The following is a 19,347-nucleotide window of genomic DNA, read 5'->3' as shown; positions in this document are numbered from 1 at the left end:
AATTGTTGTGACCCCTGTTCTTCTGTCCTGTTACTAGATAGAGCTCCATCTCTTACCACCAAAAACTTTAAATTAATGGTAGGCAACCTTGATGAGATAGAGAGCTACTATAATCCTATAAATGGATTGCTTTGCACATACTGTGGGAAACGTTACCTGCTAAAAGGGTACCTGTCACATTATACATGTGGGTAGCAGGTTCTAGATCAGGAGAAACTGAGTAGATATATAGTTTTGTGGGGAACAAATCAGTAAAAGGCTAGTTTCACACTAGCGTTAGAAGAATCTGGCAGGCAGTTCCGTTACCGGAACTGCCTGCCGGATCCGGAAATCCGTATGCAAACGTATATCATTTGTTTCCGTATCTGGATCCGTCTGACAAATGTCTCTCCGGTGTCATCTAAAAAACTGATCCGGTATTTTTTTTTTCACATTTTTAAAGGTCTGCGCATGCGCATACCGAAAAACCGGATCCTGCATTAATACATTCCAATGGAAATGAGTGCCTGAATTTTGCCAAATACTGTAAAAGGGACTGAACGGAAGACATCCTGATGCATACTGAACGGATTGCTTTCCATTCAGAATGCATTAGGACAAAACTGATGCGTTTTTTCCCCAGTATTGAGCCCCATATGACGGAACTCAATACCGGAAAACTTTAACCCTAGTGTGAAAGTACCCTAAAGTCATTTGAATCCATTCTATGCTTAGGAGTCATGTGGGTAACCCTACTCAGTAATTTCTGTATGCATAGTCATTTAGGGAAGTCAGTCACTGATTAGGACCACCCACTGGACTCTCAAAGGGGTTGTCCAGCTATTACTGCACAGCTGAAGTGAACAGGGATGAGCGGCTATACCAACAACTTGTGAACCGATTCTGTTTTTGGAAGACAACCCCCTTTAAGCATAGAAACAGCAAATATTTAAATGAATATAATTCAAGGTGTATTGATTCTTTTCCTACAAAAATGTATATCAATCTGCTCAGCATCCCCTGGTTTATAACATGATGGCTGAAGATTAGACACCATGCTCAAGGTGGCAGGTTCCCTTTATGGCACAAGCCGTACTAGTAGAAACTGCTTGCTGTTGGACAGAAACTATTTAAATTCTTCTTTTTTTAAGAAATTATCCAAACAAATGACAAAAGCATTATTTGCACATATTGTACTGACATCACACATACATTTCCATTTTGCAAACATTTTCTTCTAAAACATGGAAAGATAAACGTTATTCAGAACTTTTCATACCTACAATAAATTACTTTTGCAGCTAAAGTGGTTGCATATCTCTTTCAGACATAACATACGTAAAATAACATTTTTATTATTGGACTGGTAGTAAAAGAGTTGTCTAATTGGTGAGTTCATAAGGAGAGACCTCAATTGACTCTGACCCAGGAAAAGTATGGGCATCCATTGATTTCAGTCATTGCTTTGTATTATTTTATTCGCATCATAGTATGTTAGGGGTTCCCTATGATCGCCTCGTCTGCTGCTTTGTAGTCCACAGCAGCCAAGCAATATTTCCTTATATATAAAAAACATCTTCATCAATGCTACACTTAAAGAAGACCTTGAGCATCTTTTCTACTCATTAATCTACAACTAGGTTAGGTTTTATTTTGGAAATAAAACCTAACCTAGGAATGAATACAGTTAACTGGGTGTTAAAGGGGTTGTCCAGTTTCAGGAGGAAGCCAGACAGCCCTCGGGATCATCCTGCAATAAAGAACTGGTAAGTACTTATCTGGCAGATCTCGCTCCACCGCTCCTGTTCTCTTGCCTGGGCTCTATTTACCTGGCTGCATCGGTGACATCACGTCGACAGCACGTGACTGCTGCAGCTAATAACTGGCCTCAGCAGTGCATTAAAGAGGCCAGTGATTGACTGCAATGGTCTTGTGTTGTCGATTCGATGCCACTGCTATCACAGTAATTACAGCCCAACCAGGAGATGTGGAATGGTGGCACGAGATCTCTGCCAGGCAAGTACTTCCCAGTTCTTTATTGCTGGCTGATTCCGAGGGTTGTCCAGTTTCCTCCTGAAACTGGACATCCGCTTTAATGGGGCATGTCCCTATACCCTTTAACACTATCCAATCAGTGCTGACAGTGTCGGAATGTATAGGACACACTTTTTTGAACAGGACAATGGGAACTCTCAATTGTTAATGTATTCCTACATTTCCAGGTTGAATAACGGGGGAACAGAACAATACAGAATTCTAAGAAAAGATGCTGCAGAATCATTATTTTGTAGGAATACAAGTATTTGCTAAGCAAGCATATAAGGAGAGCTGATAGGTCCTTCTTAAATATAACTTTATAGTATACTGATCTTAGTAAAATCCACCGTGTATCATTTTATATCTAAAAAACAGCAAATTCCAAATTGTCAATCCTACTCTGAGCGCTGCAGGTTTCGGGTGTGGGGGTCCTGTTCACAACAAGTTTCAATTTCCAGGGTAAAGTAGAAACCACGCTACTCACAATGTAGATACTCCACAATGCAACCAATCACTGTTCAACCAGCGCTTCAAATCACACTTCCACCCGTCTCTTCTGTAAATGGTTAGATAGAGGAGCAAGGGATAATGAAGTACCGCAGTAGATCTTCTAAAATCAGCATTTATTATACTCACAAGATCATAAAAGATACAAACATATCAAGTGTTCAGACCGGTCTCCCTTCTAGCGCCCTACCCGGGTTTCACCTTCGATTCGTCAGGGGCGTACCCCCCACCTTTCGGGGATGTATCTTTTATACACACATGGGAGTTACTCCTCCCTCTGCCTGTCTAAAACCATCTCCATCCACATATCTATTCCAATTTCAATAAAACATATCCATAAATAAACTTTCATCATTCTTACACTCAAAAGGATTAAAAACATGATAACTATTGATAAAATCTATCCATCTCTTGCTTGTCTCTACTATCGCTACGTAGGTCAATCAATGGAAGACCGCTTTCACCTCCCCTTCGTGGTCACGTGAGCAGACACGACCAATAACCAGTTACTACTACAATCCATTCATAAGGCCCACTTCACCTCCCCTTCTTGGTCACATGGCTAGAACATCCAATTAATGGTTACTACTATAGTCTCATTAATGTGAGCGCGTTATCATCAAGCCTAACTTTAGCGCTTCACACCATTCATTCATAGGGACATTGTACCATCATTTCGGGTTAGTGGAGCTACTCCAATATCCTCCTCACATAATTCATGTTAGGCAAGGTTTCAGGTCAAATTCCATATTTAGTCCTGAGGGCTGTAAATCCACTCTATCTCGCAGCGATTAATCTTGGCGATTGGATCCTCCCCTCGCCATTTGTTTACCACTCGTTCCAATCCCATAAATTTTAAACCTGATGGATCCTTCTTGTTGCATTGTGGAGTATCGACCTCTTCTGGAGTGGTCGGACTTGCATTTGTTGGGAGCAGCGCGGTTTCTACTTTACTCTGATCATTTTATATCTATCTACAACATTTAGGTTTTTTAAGTGTAACACTAAAAATTACTATTTAGTCACAGGATTAGCCAGGTGGAGGATAAGTGATAAAGATTTTGTCCTTCAATGTAGTAACGTTATGAAACCTGACAAAAATGTAAATGGAAATATTAATCTTTTTAGTTAATTAGTGAAAAGTTCATTGACATTGTAGAGGTTGTTAATAATATTATGCATTCCTTGTGAGACTGTGAACTGTAACCTGCTGTATGCTTGCTTCTCACAGGGAGAGCCAGGCTCTCGGGGAGAACCAGGATTCACTGGAGCACCTGGAAAGCAGGTAAGTACAGATAATGAGGGGCATATGCTTTATTTTACATAACACAGCTTATTGTTTTTTCCTTTCACAAGAAATTGTCATCTAGAGATCAATTTATCCTGAAACAGTTTTTATGAAAATAATTACATAACATTATGTTTTATGACATAATAAACCTGGAAATACATTGTAGTTTATTTGTATGTACTAGGGAGAGAGAGGTCCGTCTGGAGAAGCTGGTCCCAGGGGCATTGTTGGAATGAAGGTAAGTGAATTAAATACATTACTCTTCTTCTTGGCATCATTTTAATTACTGCCTTATACTATGTCATGACAATAAAGACTGATCTTTCCTCCATTGGTCCTTTAAAAGAGTATAAATATCATTAGAAAAAAATGGTGTAAGTGTCATTGCAAGCTAATATGTTTGTCTTTGTAGGGGGACCGTGGTGAAAGAGGACCAGTTGGGCCTGTCGGAGTGGATGGGAAAGTCGTAAGTATATGTTTACACAAATGGAGAATGACAAATCTTGACATGATCTGATGAGATCCTTGTCTATGATCATGGAGCATTACATATAACTGTATTGGTCAACTGAGATAGATAGATAGATAGATAGGGCGTCACCGACAGAGGTACATGCCCAGGGAGAGCTGACTGTTCCAGCAGTGCAACCAGGAGGCGGTGGAGGCTCATTTCCTGCTGCGGTGCCCCAAATACTCAGCAGTCAGGGAGACTCACTTCAGGAGACTGTCTGATCTCTGCCCAGACTTCATCTCCATGGAGGAGGAAGAGAGACTCTCCATACTGCTGGGGGAAGAGGAGAACAAAGCGGCCACAGCAGCACAATATATTACTGCCTGCCATAGACTGAGAGGAGCCTGATATACCATGGACTCCTATACCCCCAACCATACCCAATTATTTCCAACTTACTTTGGCAATGCTAAAATGTATTTAGTCCTGCCAATCAAGCTTATTTGATTTGATAGATATGAGATAGATGGATAGATATGAGATAGATAAGATAGATAGATATATAGAGAGATAAACATGAGATACAGTAGATGGATAGATAGATATAAAATAGATGGATAGATATGAGATAGATTGATAGATGAATAGATAGATAGATGTATATGAGATCGATAGATAGATAGAGAGATAGATAGATAGAGAGATAGATAGATATGAAATAGATAGATTAGATAGGAGATAGCTGGATAGATAGATATGAGATAGATGGGTAGATGGATAGATAGATATGAGATAGATAGATGGATAGATAGATATGAGATAGATGGATAGATAGATAGATAGATAGATAGATAGATAGATAGACATGAGATGGATAAATAGATATGAGATAGATGGATAGATAGATAGATATATCGACATGAGATAGATGGATAGATAGATATGAGATAGATAGATAGATAGATAGATAGATAGATAATGCGATACGATAGATAGATATGAGATAGATAGATAGATAGATAGATAGATATGAGATAGATAGATAGATAGATAGATAGATATGAGATAGATAGATAGATAGATAGATATGAGATAGATAGATAGATATGAGATAGATAGATAGATATGAGATAGATAGATAGATATGAGATAGATAGATAGATAGATAGATAGATAGATAGATATGAGATAGATAGATATGAGAAGACTAGATAGATAGATAGATAGATAGATAGATAGAAAGAAATGCAATAGATGGATAGATAGATATGAGATAGATGGATATATAGATAGATAGATAGATAGGAGATAGATAGATAGATAGGAGATAGATAGATAGATAGATAGATAGATGTGATATAGATTAGATAGGAGATAGATGGATAGATAGATAATGAGATATGATAGATAGATAGATAGATAGATGGATAGATAGATAGATAGATAGATAGACATGAGATAGATGGATAGATAGGAGATAGATAAGTAAAACGAACTCCACGGCACTTCCAAAAACAAGTATGCGTTTATTCACCAAGTAACAGCGATGTTTCGGTCCGCTCAATGGAACCTTTCTCAAGCAGTGGTTATCACTGCTTGAGAAAGGTTCCATTGAGCGGACCGAAACATCGCTGTTACTTGGTAAATAAACGCATACTTGTTTTTGGAAGTGCCGTGGAGTTCGTTTTACTTATATGGTTTAGTTGGTGGATCACCTCTGCAGCCGCTGGCACTCCATTTCACTTTTTTACTGCTGTGCTGCCTGCCCTTTTTTTGCTTTTTTGTAGATAGATATATAGATAGAGAGATAGATATGAAAGATAGATATGAGATAGATAGATAGATAGATATGAAAGATAGATATGAGATAGATAGATATATAAAGATAGATATGAGATAGATAGATATGAAAGATAGATATGAGAGATAGATAGATAGATAGATAGGAGATAGATAGATAGATAGATAGATAGATAGATAGATAGGAGATAGATAGATAGAATTTTTGCAAAGTAAACATTTAATCTTTTTAACATAAGTTACACTGTAGTGCAGATATGGTTTCTTTAGCATGATGCCTGTTTTATGTTGTAGTGTTCTTCTCCACTAGAGGGCACAACACAGTCAATTTTAACATAACCAAGATTATCTAAGCGATGCAAAGCCTACATATATGTGCAGTTCGCACCTACACTTTTTTTTTACTGATTTAAGTGTGAAGGTGACTAAGTATATTTGTAATATTCCTTATGAACAATAAACTAAAATATCTGCCTTTATGGTGAGAGTCAGGCTGTATACAGGGTGGGCCATTTATATGGATACACCTTAATAAAATGGGAATGGTTGGTGATATTAACTTCCTGTTTGTGGCACATTAGTATATGTGAGGGGGGAAACTTTTCAAGATGGGTGGCGACCATGGTGGACCGTGGTGGAGCTGGAGTTTGTAAGGGTGCCATTTGTGAGTAGCTAATATCCGCCGAAGGGATGTTTGACTAATGCCACTCTCCAGTGAGATACGGCGAGTGCTACGCTGTGGGCTCTTGCTGAATGAAGCTAGGACAGCCACTGATGTTTCTTCATTAGAAACAGATTTCATGCGTCCACATTTTGGCAAATCCAACACTAAACCAGTTTCACGAAACTTAGCAAGCAGTTTGCTAACGGTAGCATGGGAGATGGGTGGTCTCGTAGGGTGTCTTGCATTGAAATGTGCTGCAATGACCCAGTTACTGCGTTCACCAGACATCAACACAATTTCTATCCGCTCCTCACGTGTTAACCTCGGCGACATGTCAATGGCTGTAAACAAAGAGAAACTTGTAAATAACTCATGAAAGAATAAAGTTACGTTAAAACCAAGCACACCATTGTTTTTCGGGAGAAATTCCCACTAAGTTTGATGTGTCACATGACCCTCTTCCTATTGAAAAAACAAAAGTTGGATTCAAAATGGCCGACTTCAAAATGGCCACCATGGTCACCACCCATCTTGAAAAGTTCCCCCCTCACATATACTAATGTTCCACAAACAGGAAGTTAATATCACCAGCCATTCCCATTTTATTATGGTGTATCCATATAAATGGCCCACCCTGTAGAATACAAGAAATGATATTTGGACGTAGCTAAAAATAGTCAATAAACAGACATACTATAAATACTAGAAAGCAGTATTTTTTTTATGTGACTTTTCTGAGACTTGCTGTCGCACAACTCCTGTCGCTGTGTAGCCCCAGCCTCACTGTGCAGTGTGGTTTTTTATTAGGCCTCATGCACACGGCCGTGGTTTTGGTCTGCATCCTATCCGCAGTTTACTTTAATGGGGCCGCAAAAGATGCGGACAGCACTCCGTGTTGCTGTCCGCATCCGTTGCTCCGTTCCACGGTCCGCCAAAAAAATAGAACCTGTCCTATTCTTGTCTGCGCTTTGCAGACAAGAATAGGCAGTTATATTAAAGGCTGTCCGTGTCGTTCTGCAAATTGCGGAACGCACACGGACGCCATCCATGTTTTGCAGATCCGTGGTTTGTGGACCGCAAAACACACAACGGTTGTGCGCATGAGGCCTTAACCTGATACTGTGGCTAATGGCCACAGAGGACAACTGATAGAACTGAATGACTGTATCGTACAAATGATGATCCCATTATTGACTGATGATTGATCAATTCTCTAGCTCAAAGTGACGTAGGATCTTGTTCTGCCCCGAATCAAATTGTTTTCTTTTTGCTTTTTATTTTATTAGGGAGCAAAAGGTGAACAGGGTCCTCCTGGCATACCAGGACCACAGGGTATTCCTGGAGTAAAAGGAGACAAGGTAAACACATGGTAATTTGGGATTATTTGGAATATAAGCAATCTCTCTATTTTCTTTACTCTTCCATTATTTAAGACTGAAGGAATAGTAAATAAATGCATCCGAATTCCAGCATTTTAACTGGGTTCAAAAGAGAGGGGAACTCAGACTGTGGGCCCCATTGGGGACAGTGTAATGACAATGTCTGTAAAGCGCTGCGGAATATGTCTATGCTATATAAGTGTGCAAAATATATAAATGCGTAAAATATATAAATAATACTATCATATACCCTCAACTGCTAGATGTAGCTGACGATGCCAAGTTTCCACTACCCCACTTATGGCTTCTTTTATTCCTCAGGGCTTCCTAGGAAAGGTTGGAGGAAAAGGCGACGTGGTATGTATGCTTGTATGGATGTTTGCCAACTATATGGTTGGCTATATGGTCATAGGCAGATCTTATTACTGCCATCAAGCATCATTATTTTCTTTTCTGTTCTTAATGTTACAGCGGCACGTAATGCTAAAAATTGCTGTTTGCTTTTAGGGTGATCCAGGAGTTGAAGGTCTAGCTGGAGAGAAAGGAGAAAAGGTGAGGTATCTTACTACACGGGTTATTTTACTACATGCAACAAGGAGTGTGAAGCTGCATGACCTTATCCAGATAATGCTCTGAATCCAAGTACAGTACAGCGCCACCATTGGTCATCATTACAGAACTGTGCTTTAATCTATTCCTGTTACCTAAAATGCAAGCTGAGTCATTTTGGCAATGGGGGAGGGAAGTCACAAGGTAATATAGTAGGTTATTGTTATATCTGAAATATGTGTTATATGTGAAATTACCAAAGTGATCCAGTGGCGTGCCTAGGGTGTTTGGCACCCGGGGCGGGTCCTTTCTCTGGCACCCGCTCCCCCAATACTTTAAAAAAATTGTACCCTCTCACAGTAGTATTGCCTTCATTGTACAACCTTCACAGTAGTTTTGTCCAGATATGTGCCCCCTCACGGTAGTTATGCCCACACTGTACCCCTTTCACAGTAGTAATGCCCTCTTTGTGCCCCCCTCAAAGTAGTTATGCCCTCTCTGTGCACCTTTCACAGTAGTAATGCTCTCTTTGTGCCCCCTCACAGTAGTTATGCCCTCTCTGTGCTCCTTTCACAGTAGTAATGCGGCCCATTGTGCCCACTCTGTGCACCATAACAGTTATGTGAACCTCCTTCACAGGAGTAATGTCCTCTGCGCCCCCTTCACAGTAGTACTGCCCATTGTGCGCCATTCACAGTAATAATGCCCACTCTGTGCCCCATAACACATATGCCCACCCCCTCCACAGGAATAATACCCTCTGTGCCTTCTTCATAGTAATAATGCCCATTGTTCCCCCTTCATAATAGTAATACCCACTGTGCCCCCTTTATAATAGTAATGCCCATTGTGCCCCCTTCATAGTAGTAATGCCCATTATGCCCCCTTCACAGTAATAATGCCCACTCTGTGCCCCGTAACAGTTATGCCCACCCCCTTTACAGGAGTATTGCCTTCTGTGCCCCTTTGTAAAAGTAATGCCCATTGTGCCCCCTTTATAGTAGTAATGCGCTCTGTGCCCAATTCATAGTAATAATGCCCATTGTGTCCCCTCCACAGAACCAATGCTCTCTGTGCCCCTTTGTAGTAGTAATGCCCATTGTGCCCCCTTCATAGTAGTAATGCCCTCTGTGGCCCCTTTGTAGTAGTAAAGCCCTCTGTGCCCCCTCCATAGTAGAAATGACCTCTGTGTCCCCTCCATAGTAGCAATCATCTCTGTGCCCCCTCCATAGTAGCAATGACCTCTGTGCCCCCTCCATAGTAGCAATGACCTCTGTGTCCCCTCCATAGTAGCAATGACCTCTGTGTCCCCTCCATAGTAGCAATGACCTCTGTGCCCCCTCCATAGTAGCAATGACCTCTGTGGCCCCTTTATAGTAGCAATGCCCTCTGTGTCCCCTCTGTGTTAAAAAAATCCCCCACAAGATTCACCTTGTCCAGTTCCTGATGCTCACATCCAGCTCTCCCCTGCAGACACAGAATGCTCTGCAGCATTGTGTGGGAGGAGCTTAGGCATATACCAAGGCTGCAGGCTCCTCCCACACAAGCCAGAAGCGATCCGTGTCTTCAGGCTGAACGGTGGAGGATTCAGCAAGCAGACACAGATCAGCCACTGGCTCTGTACAAGCACTGAACTTTTACTTTCTCCTCCTCCAAACAAAGCTCCGCCCCTATGGTCATCCTCACATGTCCTTCCCACCTCTCCTGCACTGCTGAGCTCCGCCCCCTCCTTGCACCCCACTGTATGCCAGCCTCTTATTGTCCAGAAATTTCTGTACAATAAATCTATAAAGCATTATCTGTCAGTGCCATTCATAGTATTGTACCACTGATGATATCCACTGCTGTTTCCAGACTGGGCTCCCTATAGCAGCCCCCACTACAAGCCTCTTGTATCCCACCAGGTTCTATCAGCCCCTCCAACGTCTCCACATCACAGCATGTACCACACTCGCCCGTCACTTACCCGTCCTGTATCAAAAAGCAGCTAAGCACATTCCCAGCCATCGGCCATTACTTTGCCAGGAAATGCATCTTGGGAAATGTAGTTTCAGTGTCAATCAGTAGTGCGCGCGTCTTACTTGGAAAGACTACATTGTCCATAATGCACCGTTACAGAGGCGTCTATGAGAGCGCAGTGATTGGTCCCCGCTCTGTAGAGGCTGTACGGTGGCGCGTAATGTGAGGTGTGGCAGGCATGAGATATATGCCGCTGTCTATGCCTAGTAAGTTCGCTGCCTGGAGTGCGGCAGCACCCCCTGTAGAGCTGACACCCGGGGTGGAACTCTCCCCCCAGCCCCCTAGGCATGCCACTGAAATGAGCTTTTGCTTCAGACAGTTTTGTAGTTTTAACTACTCTTCTCACATCTTCTGCATATTACCGACTGATAATACGCAATATTCAGATGACAAAAAATCTGAAGAATGTATACATAAGTGATTACAGTATTAAAATGGAAAGACATGTTTATTGGGGAGAACCGTACAATTGAAAGGAGGCTCTAGTACCCTGTTGGCCTGCCTCCAGCCTGGATAGAAGATGATATACGGTTGGGCATACAGGTTTCATATGTTATCCTGTGACAAATTTTCCCACAGATATTGCATCTGGACCTGTAGATCCTGCACACTCATAGGCTGCAGAAGCGGCATCCGAGCTAGTCCCTGAGTTGTTAGTGTCCCTCGTATCACTAATAATGAGGACCAACTGTCATATACAATGGGTCTCCAGATCATCACACCAGCCGTTGAGGCAGTGTGTCACTCCACAGCAAAGGCAGGATTGAAGCGCTCACCATGAGGCCTCCATAATTGAACCAGACTATTCTGGGATCACAAACAGAACCTGGATTCATCACTAAAAATAGTATGGTTGTAGTCCATATCAGTTTAAGTTTCTCTTTCACAACACCACTGCAAGCAAAGATGGTGGTGGCTAAGCACTTGGAAATGGTCCAGGCAGAGACAAGGATGTGTAATGAAGGCACCACCTGTGTCTGGATCGTGGACAATTAAACTGTGCAAGCTGCTCGTGATTGCTGGCAGATCAATAGATCCTCTCTAATGGTGGTCTGTCTGGGCCATCTGCTGCCTGCTTGTCAAGTGTGAGTGGCCTCATGTAACCACTGCTCCCAACACCGCCTGATAGCTAAGCCTAAGCCTAAATAGCAGGCAGTTCCTCAAACTGATCATCCTGCTTCTCGCAGTCTAATAATGTTCCCTCTCACAAAGTCTGTCAGCTGAGCAAATGTCTTTGAGCGCATCATAGAGGCATGTTTAGCAGTCATCAATCTGTCATCAAGGGGTGCAATACCCAAAAGTAGTCTCTGAGAGCCTTTTATAGGGCAGCACAGGAAGCACATTTACGCCCTCTTGTGGCAAGACCCAGTGTCTAATCAGACCACACCTGTAATCATTTACATATCTGCCTGAGACAGCAAAGTTTTGCAGCAATCCGATATTTCTTTCTGGGTGTGTTATTTTTTTTTGTCAATGAGTGTATCTGTCTGTATATGGACAGTACGTATGGTATAATTGTGATATGATATTATTTATAATATAATCTCATAATTTACTGTACTAAACCAAGTGCCAAAAGATATGACTGCATCAAAGGCTTTTATTCAACAGTCACTAAAAGGAAACCTTTGTCACTGGGTTTGGGGCCACTAAACCACTAATGTATCATCATGTGGCTGAGATTTACTGTGCAAAACTGTGCGACTCATGCCAAAACTGTCCATTTTTGTAATGTGCAGTAAAAATAAGATAAGTCCAGGCTCATCTCCAGCCACATTAGGCACCGAAGCACTGAGCAGATGAAACGGCACTGTACAGATGAAGCTTCTTAGCACATGCAGGTTTGAAATGCTAAACTCCAGCTATATAATGACATACTGGTGGTTGGTGGCCCCAAAAACGGACACAGGTTTAGTAGGCTATTAGGCTACTTTCACACTAGAGTTTTTGCTGGATCCGAAAAACGCTTCTGTTACTGATAATACAACTGTCTGCATCCGTTTAGAACGGATCCGGTTGTATTATCTTTAACATTGCCAAGACGGATCTGTGATGAAAGTCAATGGGGGACTGATCCGTTTTCTAATTTGTCAGATTGTGTCAGAGAAAACTGATCCGTCCCCATTGACTTGCATTGGGGGTCATGCCGGATCCGTCTTGCTTCACATCCCAGGACGGAAAGAAAACTACAACATGTTACTGTTTGCTCTCCGGTATGGGAACGCAACTAAACGAAACGGAATGCATTTTGGAGCATTCTGTTCAGTTCAGTTACGTTTTGTCCCCATTGACAATGAATGGGGATAAAACGGAAACTTTTTTCCCGGTATTGAGACCCTATGATGGAACTCAATACCGGAAAACTTAAACACTAGTGTGAAAGTAGCCTTAGATATAGGTAGCAGTTGGAATAAGGGGTCCTTAATATCAATAGCCAGGGCTTTGTGAGTAGGTGTAGATGAAATCCAAACAGCTTTTTGTATAGGAAATATTATATATATATAGTTTTAGAATATATGCATCATTATGTATATCTATTAGTTTATAGGCCCAGGAAAACTTTTGGAATTCATATACTGTAATAAAGAACATGCTCGATGTTCAGAAAAATGGCTCAAGAATGTATATCTGTTTTTTTTTAGGGTGACTCTGGTGAACCAGGCCCCAAGGGCCAGGTAAGTTTGTCTAGTTATCTAATGTTTTGTTTTACTTACCGTTGATAGCCTGCGGGTCTAATGCTGTCTTATGCTTCTCTACAGCAAGGTGTACATGGAGAACTTGGGTATACAGGACCAACAGGAGATCCTGGCCAGTTTGGAATACAAGGCCTTGCAGGCCTACCAGGTCCAAGAGGACTTAATGGAGAGAGGGGTGTCCCTGGGATGCCTGGACGCCCAGGAGTTCCTGTGAGTAATATCCAAATGTTCTTAAATGCCCAAGACGATATCAACTTAAGTGATCACTCATAAATATTAATTTCGACTGTGAGGAAGCCAGACGGTCATGTCTAGGACAATCAAATCTCAAAGTGACATCATGACTTTCACAACATTCTGCCTGCTAAGGTTTCAGTAATATGTTTTATTTCAGGGAAGAGATGCAGGAGATCAGCACATAATCGAAGTTGTTCTGAAAATGTTGCAAGGTGAGTATTTTTAAGATAAGTCAGATACCAAAGAGTCAACAAAGAGTGTTCTGATGTTAACCATTGTTACAATGAGCTATTAAAGGCTGCCTTCGAGTCACCTTTCTGCACAAATGCACGTGACATGGGATAAACCTGCAGATGGCCATCTGGAGCAACATGATGCAGTAAAGGTCTATCTGCAATATAATAAGAGTCACCTATATCATCAAAGCCCGGAGCGCACCCTTGTTTTTTTTTTTTACTCCTGGCAGCTATATGAATAATCTTCAACCTCCTGTCTGCTATTCCTTCAGGTGTTTATTCAGAATTTCCTTTTCTATTAAGGTGCATTCACACGACCATATGTATTTTGCAGATCCACAAAAAATACAGATGACATCCGTGTGATGTTGGTGTTGCATCCGTTTTTTTTGCGGACCCATTGTAACAATGCCTATACTTGTCCACCAAAAGGACAAGAATAGGGCATATTTTATCTTTTCTGAGGAGATGCGGAACGGACATATGGATGCAGCTAGCACGCGGTGTGCTGTCTGTATTTTTTGCGGACCTATTGACATGATTGGGTCCTCATCCTTTCTGCAAAAAATGCGGATTAGTTGCAGAGCAAAAATACGATCATGTGAATAGGGTCTTAATAGAATTTCCCTTCTATTAGTGGACCATCCAACCTCAATGGCCTTATCATTCTTTGGTACTATGTATTCATAGTCACCTATGCATTCACACTACGCAAATTGGGTTATTTTTATTGTGCAGGTTTGAATGTTTTTCTAGTAGTTTGTCTTTATGACAGCTTTACACATAGAATTAATAGTGGATGTGCTGGTGAGTGATGGAACGTAAGCGCATTGAAGGCACAGCTGCCAATTACTTGTCTCCAAGTCATTTGTATTTATTTTGCCTTGTATTTAGTATTGATATTTACTAGCTTCATGTTAAAATATGAAGGATGATCAATGCCGTTTGACCTGAAGTAGACCCAGGGAGCACCATAATATTTTATGTGTTATTTTTTGGTTCACAGAGCAACTAGCAGCAGTAGCTGTCAGTGCCCAGAGGGAAGCCCTTGGTGGAGCTGGAATCGTGGGACCACCTGGACCTCCAGGTCCACCAGGGCCATCTGGAGAACAGGGAGAACATGGACCACATGGGCCTCGGGGTATCCCTGGCATTCTGGGTGTTATGGGCCAAATTGGAAATACAGGACCTAAAGGTTTGTAAAGTTATGCACATACAATTGGCAACGACCAATTAACACAAAAAGAGAAAAAAAATTAAATTAAATTACAGCACGTTAATATACGTAAATAAACCTGCATGTGTTTTCCTGTCTTCTTAGCAGAAAAGGGAGAAAGCTGAGTGAGCAGATACACTCTAGAGAAGTTACATGTATTTTGTTTGTATGGTTACTGCCGCATGAGCAATAAACAGCATTCAACTTTTACTTCTTTCATTTGCATTTGCACCAGAACTCCTAATAGGAAACCACTCTGGGAAAACCTCATCAGTTTCAGTTCAGAAAGTACTATACTGCTATGTGATATCAACAAGTTTCAATATTTGCATAACGTTAAAGACTTTACTAAATTCTTCTAGGTAAACGTGGAGAGAAGGGAGATCAGGGAGAAACAGGCCGTGGACACCAAGGTCTTCCTGGACCTCCTGGAATTCCAGGTGAGACTGATACAGATGTTGTTTGGTCTGATTATACTTTAATTATTCTGAGTACTTTCTTTGCTGACTGTAAATGTTAATCTGATCCAATACATCAGACCTCACCGGGGATATATTACTTTTATAAACCACAATTGTTTACAACAAAGTGATAGGAAACGTGGCATTGCACATAATAGAGAATTCTCTTTTCTTCAGGTCTCCCTGGCATTCCTGGTCAGGCCATTAATGGAAAAGATGGGGAAAGAGGCCCAGAAGGTGCTGCAGGACAACCTGGTAGACCTGGCTTGCCCGGACCAAATGGTCTGCCAGGATTTTGTGAAGCAGCAGCATGTTTGGCTGCATCTGCATATGCCCCAGCCTCTCTGACTGAACCTGGCACCATCAAAGGTTAATGATCATACAATTCTCAAATATTCCCCAGGACAGAAGAGATGAACTGAAAATTTCAGAGTAACATCAAATGGAGCCAATTTCCTGCTGGATGGGCCCACACCCCAAATAAACCATCCCAATGGGTCCTTACAGCAGAGAGGACATTATTGTGAGCAACAGAACCATTAACTTTGGGAGGAACATGAGAGAATTTCTAGAATTCATTGTAATTTCTTAATCAGTGAGCATGTACTATCAACCACTTTCCTCCTAAACACTGACCTCAACACTATCCTTTCTTTTCCACATTCTTTGGATAATTTGGGAGGTATCTGACTTCAATAATGGCTTTGGAGAATGTCTTTTCACCGACACCGAGTCATACTCAACATGGGACATATAAAGCAATGTATATGGTTACTCAGATGTCCGTCCATTCTTCTCAAGGAAGGGAAGATCAGATATTCCTTAACCCTAATTGTCAGTGTTACAAATGGTTATGGGGTTTGAATTTTGTTTTGAAAAAAAAAGAAAAAAAAAAGAAATATAGTGTTATGGCTGGTTTTGCTTTATTTCTGTGGTTTTCATTTGGCCATATGTTAGATAATCTTTTGACACAGACAGACAGGTCACAAGCACCCTCATTTTATCAGGCGGTTCATGGACTAATAACAAGGTTTATTTAATTAAGGCTGGGGCTACACGGCAATCTTGGCTGCAACACATGTTGCACGACAAAGGACCACTGCGTGACTGCGACCATCGCAAAACATTCAGCAGTGTTGTGTGTTGTGCTAGGAGCCCATTCAGTTAAATGGTTGAAAGCCTACAGCATAAAATATTTATTGGTTAGCAAAGGTTAGCACATTATCTATGCAGCAGTCTGAAGAGAGTTCTCCTTCAATGTAAGGCGGCTTTGTATATTTGCTAGACTGTGAATAATATTATGTAACTGATCTTACGACTTCTGATGTGACTTGTCCTTCCTTGATGTGATGTGCCACAGGCCTGGGTTCTCAATGTATGTGCTTGGATGCTTTTCTCTGTCTATGTAAAGCAGCAGCGTCTTTCTCAATCTCTTGCTAATGTTGCTTTTGCGTATGTCTTGTCATGCCTGTCACCATGTTGTCCCTTGTGTGTGTTTCTTGTCAGTAGTGTGTGCAATATTGTCTATAATCTATCTTTTATTTTTGTGTTATGTGTGATACTTCCCTTACCTGTTGTCAGTGGTATGTTTTCGTCTTGTCTCCTTGCCGTCATTCTTGCTTCTGTCCATGTGTATATAGAGCTATGTGTTACAGTGGCTATATCTTTCTTGCAATGTTGTAATAGCGTGTGTTGTCCATTTGTGTAAAATATTGAATCTTCGTGTCTGTTTTCCATGTTTGGAACATATTGAAAATGCTTCATGTCTGTAGTTCTTTGTCTATTTAATGTGCTTCAGTTTGCTTCAGGGTGTTGTTTCTCCTGCTTCTAACGCTGGCCGTATACATTAGATGGCTGTGCACTGAATGCTTGTTTGACTGTCTTTCCCAAGCCTTCAAACACATTCATGCTTGGCTAGGCATGTGTTTTTAATGAGAGGAGAGTAAACCTCTGACAGAGACCTTTGGTGGTGGCTTATCACCCTGAAAACAAAAGGGCAAGCGGAAATCCAACGGCCGATCCTTATGCCCTCCAACATCTGCCATTGGGGGAGAGTTGGAAGGGCCCCATACACATTACATGGTCAGCCAGTTTTGCCAAAATTGTGATATACGTATTGGGGCAGATTTACTAATACTATAGATGGAGTTAACTTATATAGGCCATCTAGACCTGCACCTGATTTATCACAGTGGCTCAGGCTGGCTGGTTAATTTGGTGCAGGTATAGAGACTTTTGTCAAACTTTATAACTATTGGATGGCTCACTTTGAGATATAATTTTATACAGGAATTGTAGTGCACTTTTGGATCAAAGCACCACATCTTAGGCTATGCCCCTTTCCCAGGAAGCCATGTTTCCCTCCTTTTTGAGCAAATGATAAAAAAGCAGAGTGGACCCTGCAAACATGTGGAACTGCACTCCCTTAATTTCATGGTGGCCGTTATGACACATAACTGGTAGCATTTAGTGTTGGGTTCCCGTCTTACAGAGATCGCCTTGACGTGTGGCAGACGGGCCCAAATATTTTTGTACAAAATGTATTTGCCAAGAATCTCAAATTTACAAAATAAGCGTAGCATTAGCACCAGAATATTTTCTATTACTATGGCATTATTGTACTTTATTTGGTTTGCAGAGTGCTGTTGCATTGTGTTTTTTTCTTTGTATTTCTAGCCATGGCAGTGCGCACCTGCACACTGGGATGTGCTGACTGACCCCCTTTCTCCTTTTTGAGAAAGTCAGAAAAAATCTGTAGAAAAGCTTAGTTGCGCAAAATTGCAACACTTTGCACCACTTGTTACGCAGATTCTAGGCACAGACACATTATCTGGGCCAATGTGTATGGCCAGCTTTAGACAAATGATCAATGTACCTGTTTCCTGTTGTCTTCATGTGTTCAATGTGTTTGTGTGTCTTTGTTACAATTACATGTCTTTTTTGTTTGTATGTTATGTGGGAAACACAGAGCATGTACTGTATTTGGTGTATAAAGTTGCTTAAAATCTCCTGCCACTTTTCTTTTCTATTGTGCTACAAGGCGCTTATGTCTTTATGCATTCTGTTTGGCATCTTCCCCTTGTTGGTTCACTACCTGGCTATTGTCATGTAGATTGCCCTTCCTGTATCATTGTGTTTGTGCCCATGGCATCTGGTGTAGGCAAATTCACTTAATGTCATTGTTTATGTGAAATCCATGGACCATGCTTGTATGTTACAGTATAAAGTGTGAAACAATCACTAGGTTCAGGCATAGGTCATCTTTCTGCCAATATATGGTATGTCCCATGAAAAGAGAACTAGTAGATGTTACTCATTTACTGTAAAACCCAAATGGTCAGGGGTGCCTATGTCCTGGTATATAGTGAGAGGTGCTCAGTGACCTGGTGTCTGTGTAGTATATATGTCCTCAAGTATATATTAAATGATGGAAGGTTAGTCTACTGAAGTCTGTGTTTTAGGAGGTCAAAGGTAAATGTTCTTCACTAGGCCCCATTGTCATTGACATCTATTTTAATGTAATGTCTGTTTAATATAATGTCTACACTCTGCACAATTTTAAAATTTACCTCACCCTTCCCTCTTTCCTTTACTAGTTTTCCCAATGAAATTGTAGGTAAGGCCCTTCTGACAAAATTCATGTTTGTTAAACTGTAATTTAAGTGTGTTTGTGTTATATTTCCACGTCACAATACATGCAATGTCCATAGCCGAGTGGTTGTACTGTATTATGCCACCAAGGCCTTAGTTTAATGTTCCTCTAAGTGTAAATCTATGTAAATGATTATTTTATAAATAACTGAAAGAATAATTTTTGCGCAAAGA

At 41.1% G+C, this 19,347-nt stretch overlaps 1 protein-coding gene across 1 annotated transcript in view; it reads left to right on the top strand.

Moving 5' to 3' along the window:
* The window catches only part of LOC120993795 (collagen alpha-2(IX) chain-like), a 156,244-nt gene extending 140,348 nt beyond the window's left edge, over positions 1-15,896 (top strand). The window contains exons 36-47 of the mRNA XM_040422266.1: positions 3,755-3,808; positions 3,999-4,052; positions 4,227-4,280; positions 8,016-8,087; positions 8,430-8,465; positions 8,616-8,660; positions 13,319-13,351; positions 13,436-13,582; positions 13,767-13,821; positions 14,852-15,040; positions 15,424-15,501; positions 15,700-15,896. Of these exons, the coding sequence (XP_040278200.1) occupies positions 3,755-3,808; positions 3,999-4,052; positions 4,227-4,280; positions 8,016-8,087; positions 8,430-8,465; positions 8,616-8,660; positions 13,319-13,351; positions 13,436-13,582; positions 13,767-13,821; positions 14,852-15,040; positions 15,424-15,501; positions 15,700-15,896 (1,014 nt within the window). The remainder of the gene's footprint in view (positions 1-3,754; positions 3,809-3,998; positions 4,053-4,226; positions 4,281-8,015; positions 8,088-8,429; positions 8,466-8,615; positions 8,661-13,318; positions 13,352-13,435; positions 13,583-13,766; positions 13,822-14,851; positions 15,041-15,423; positions 15,502-15,699) is intronic.
* Positions 15,897-19,347: the final 3,451 nt, after the last annotated feature.

This window comes from Bufo bufo, chromosome 3, assembly GCF_905171765.1.
Source record: "Bufo bufo chromosome 3, aBufBuf1.1, whole genome shotgun sequence".
In the NCBI taxonomy this organism is placed as follows: Eukaryota; Metazoa; Chordata; class Amphibia; order Anura; family Bufonidae; genus Bufo; species Bufo bufo.
The sequence above is the reverse complement of the archived record's forward strand: the minus strand, read 5'-3'. Positions and strand labels throughout refer to the sequence as shown.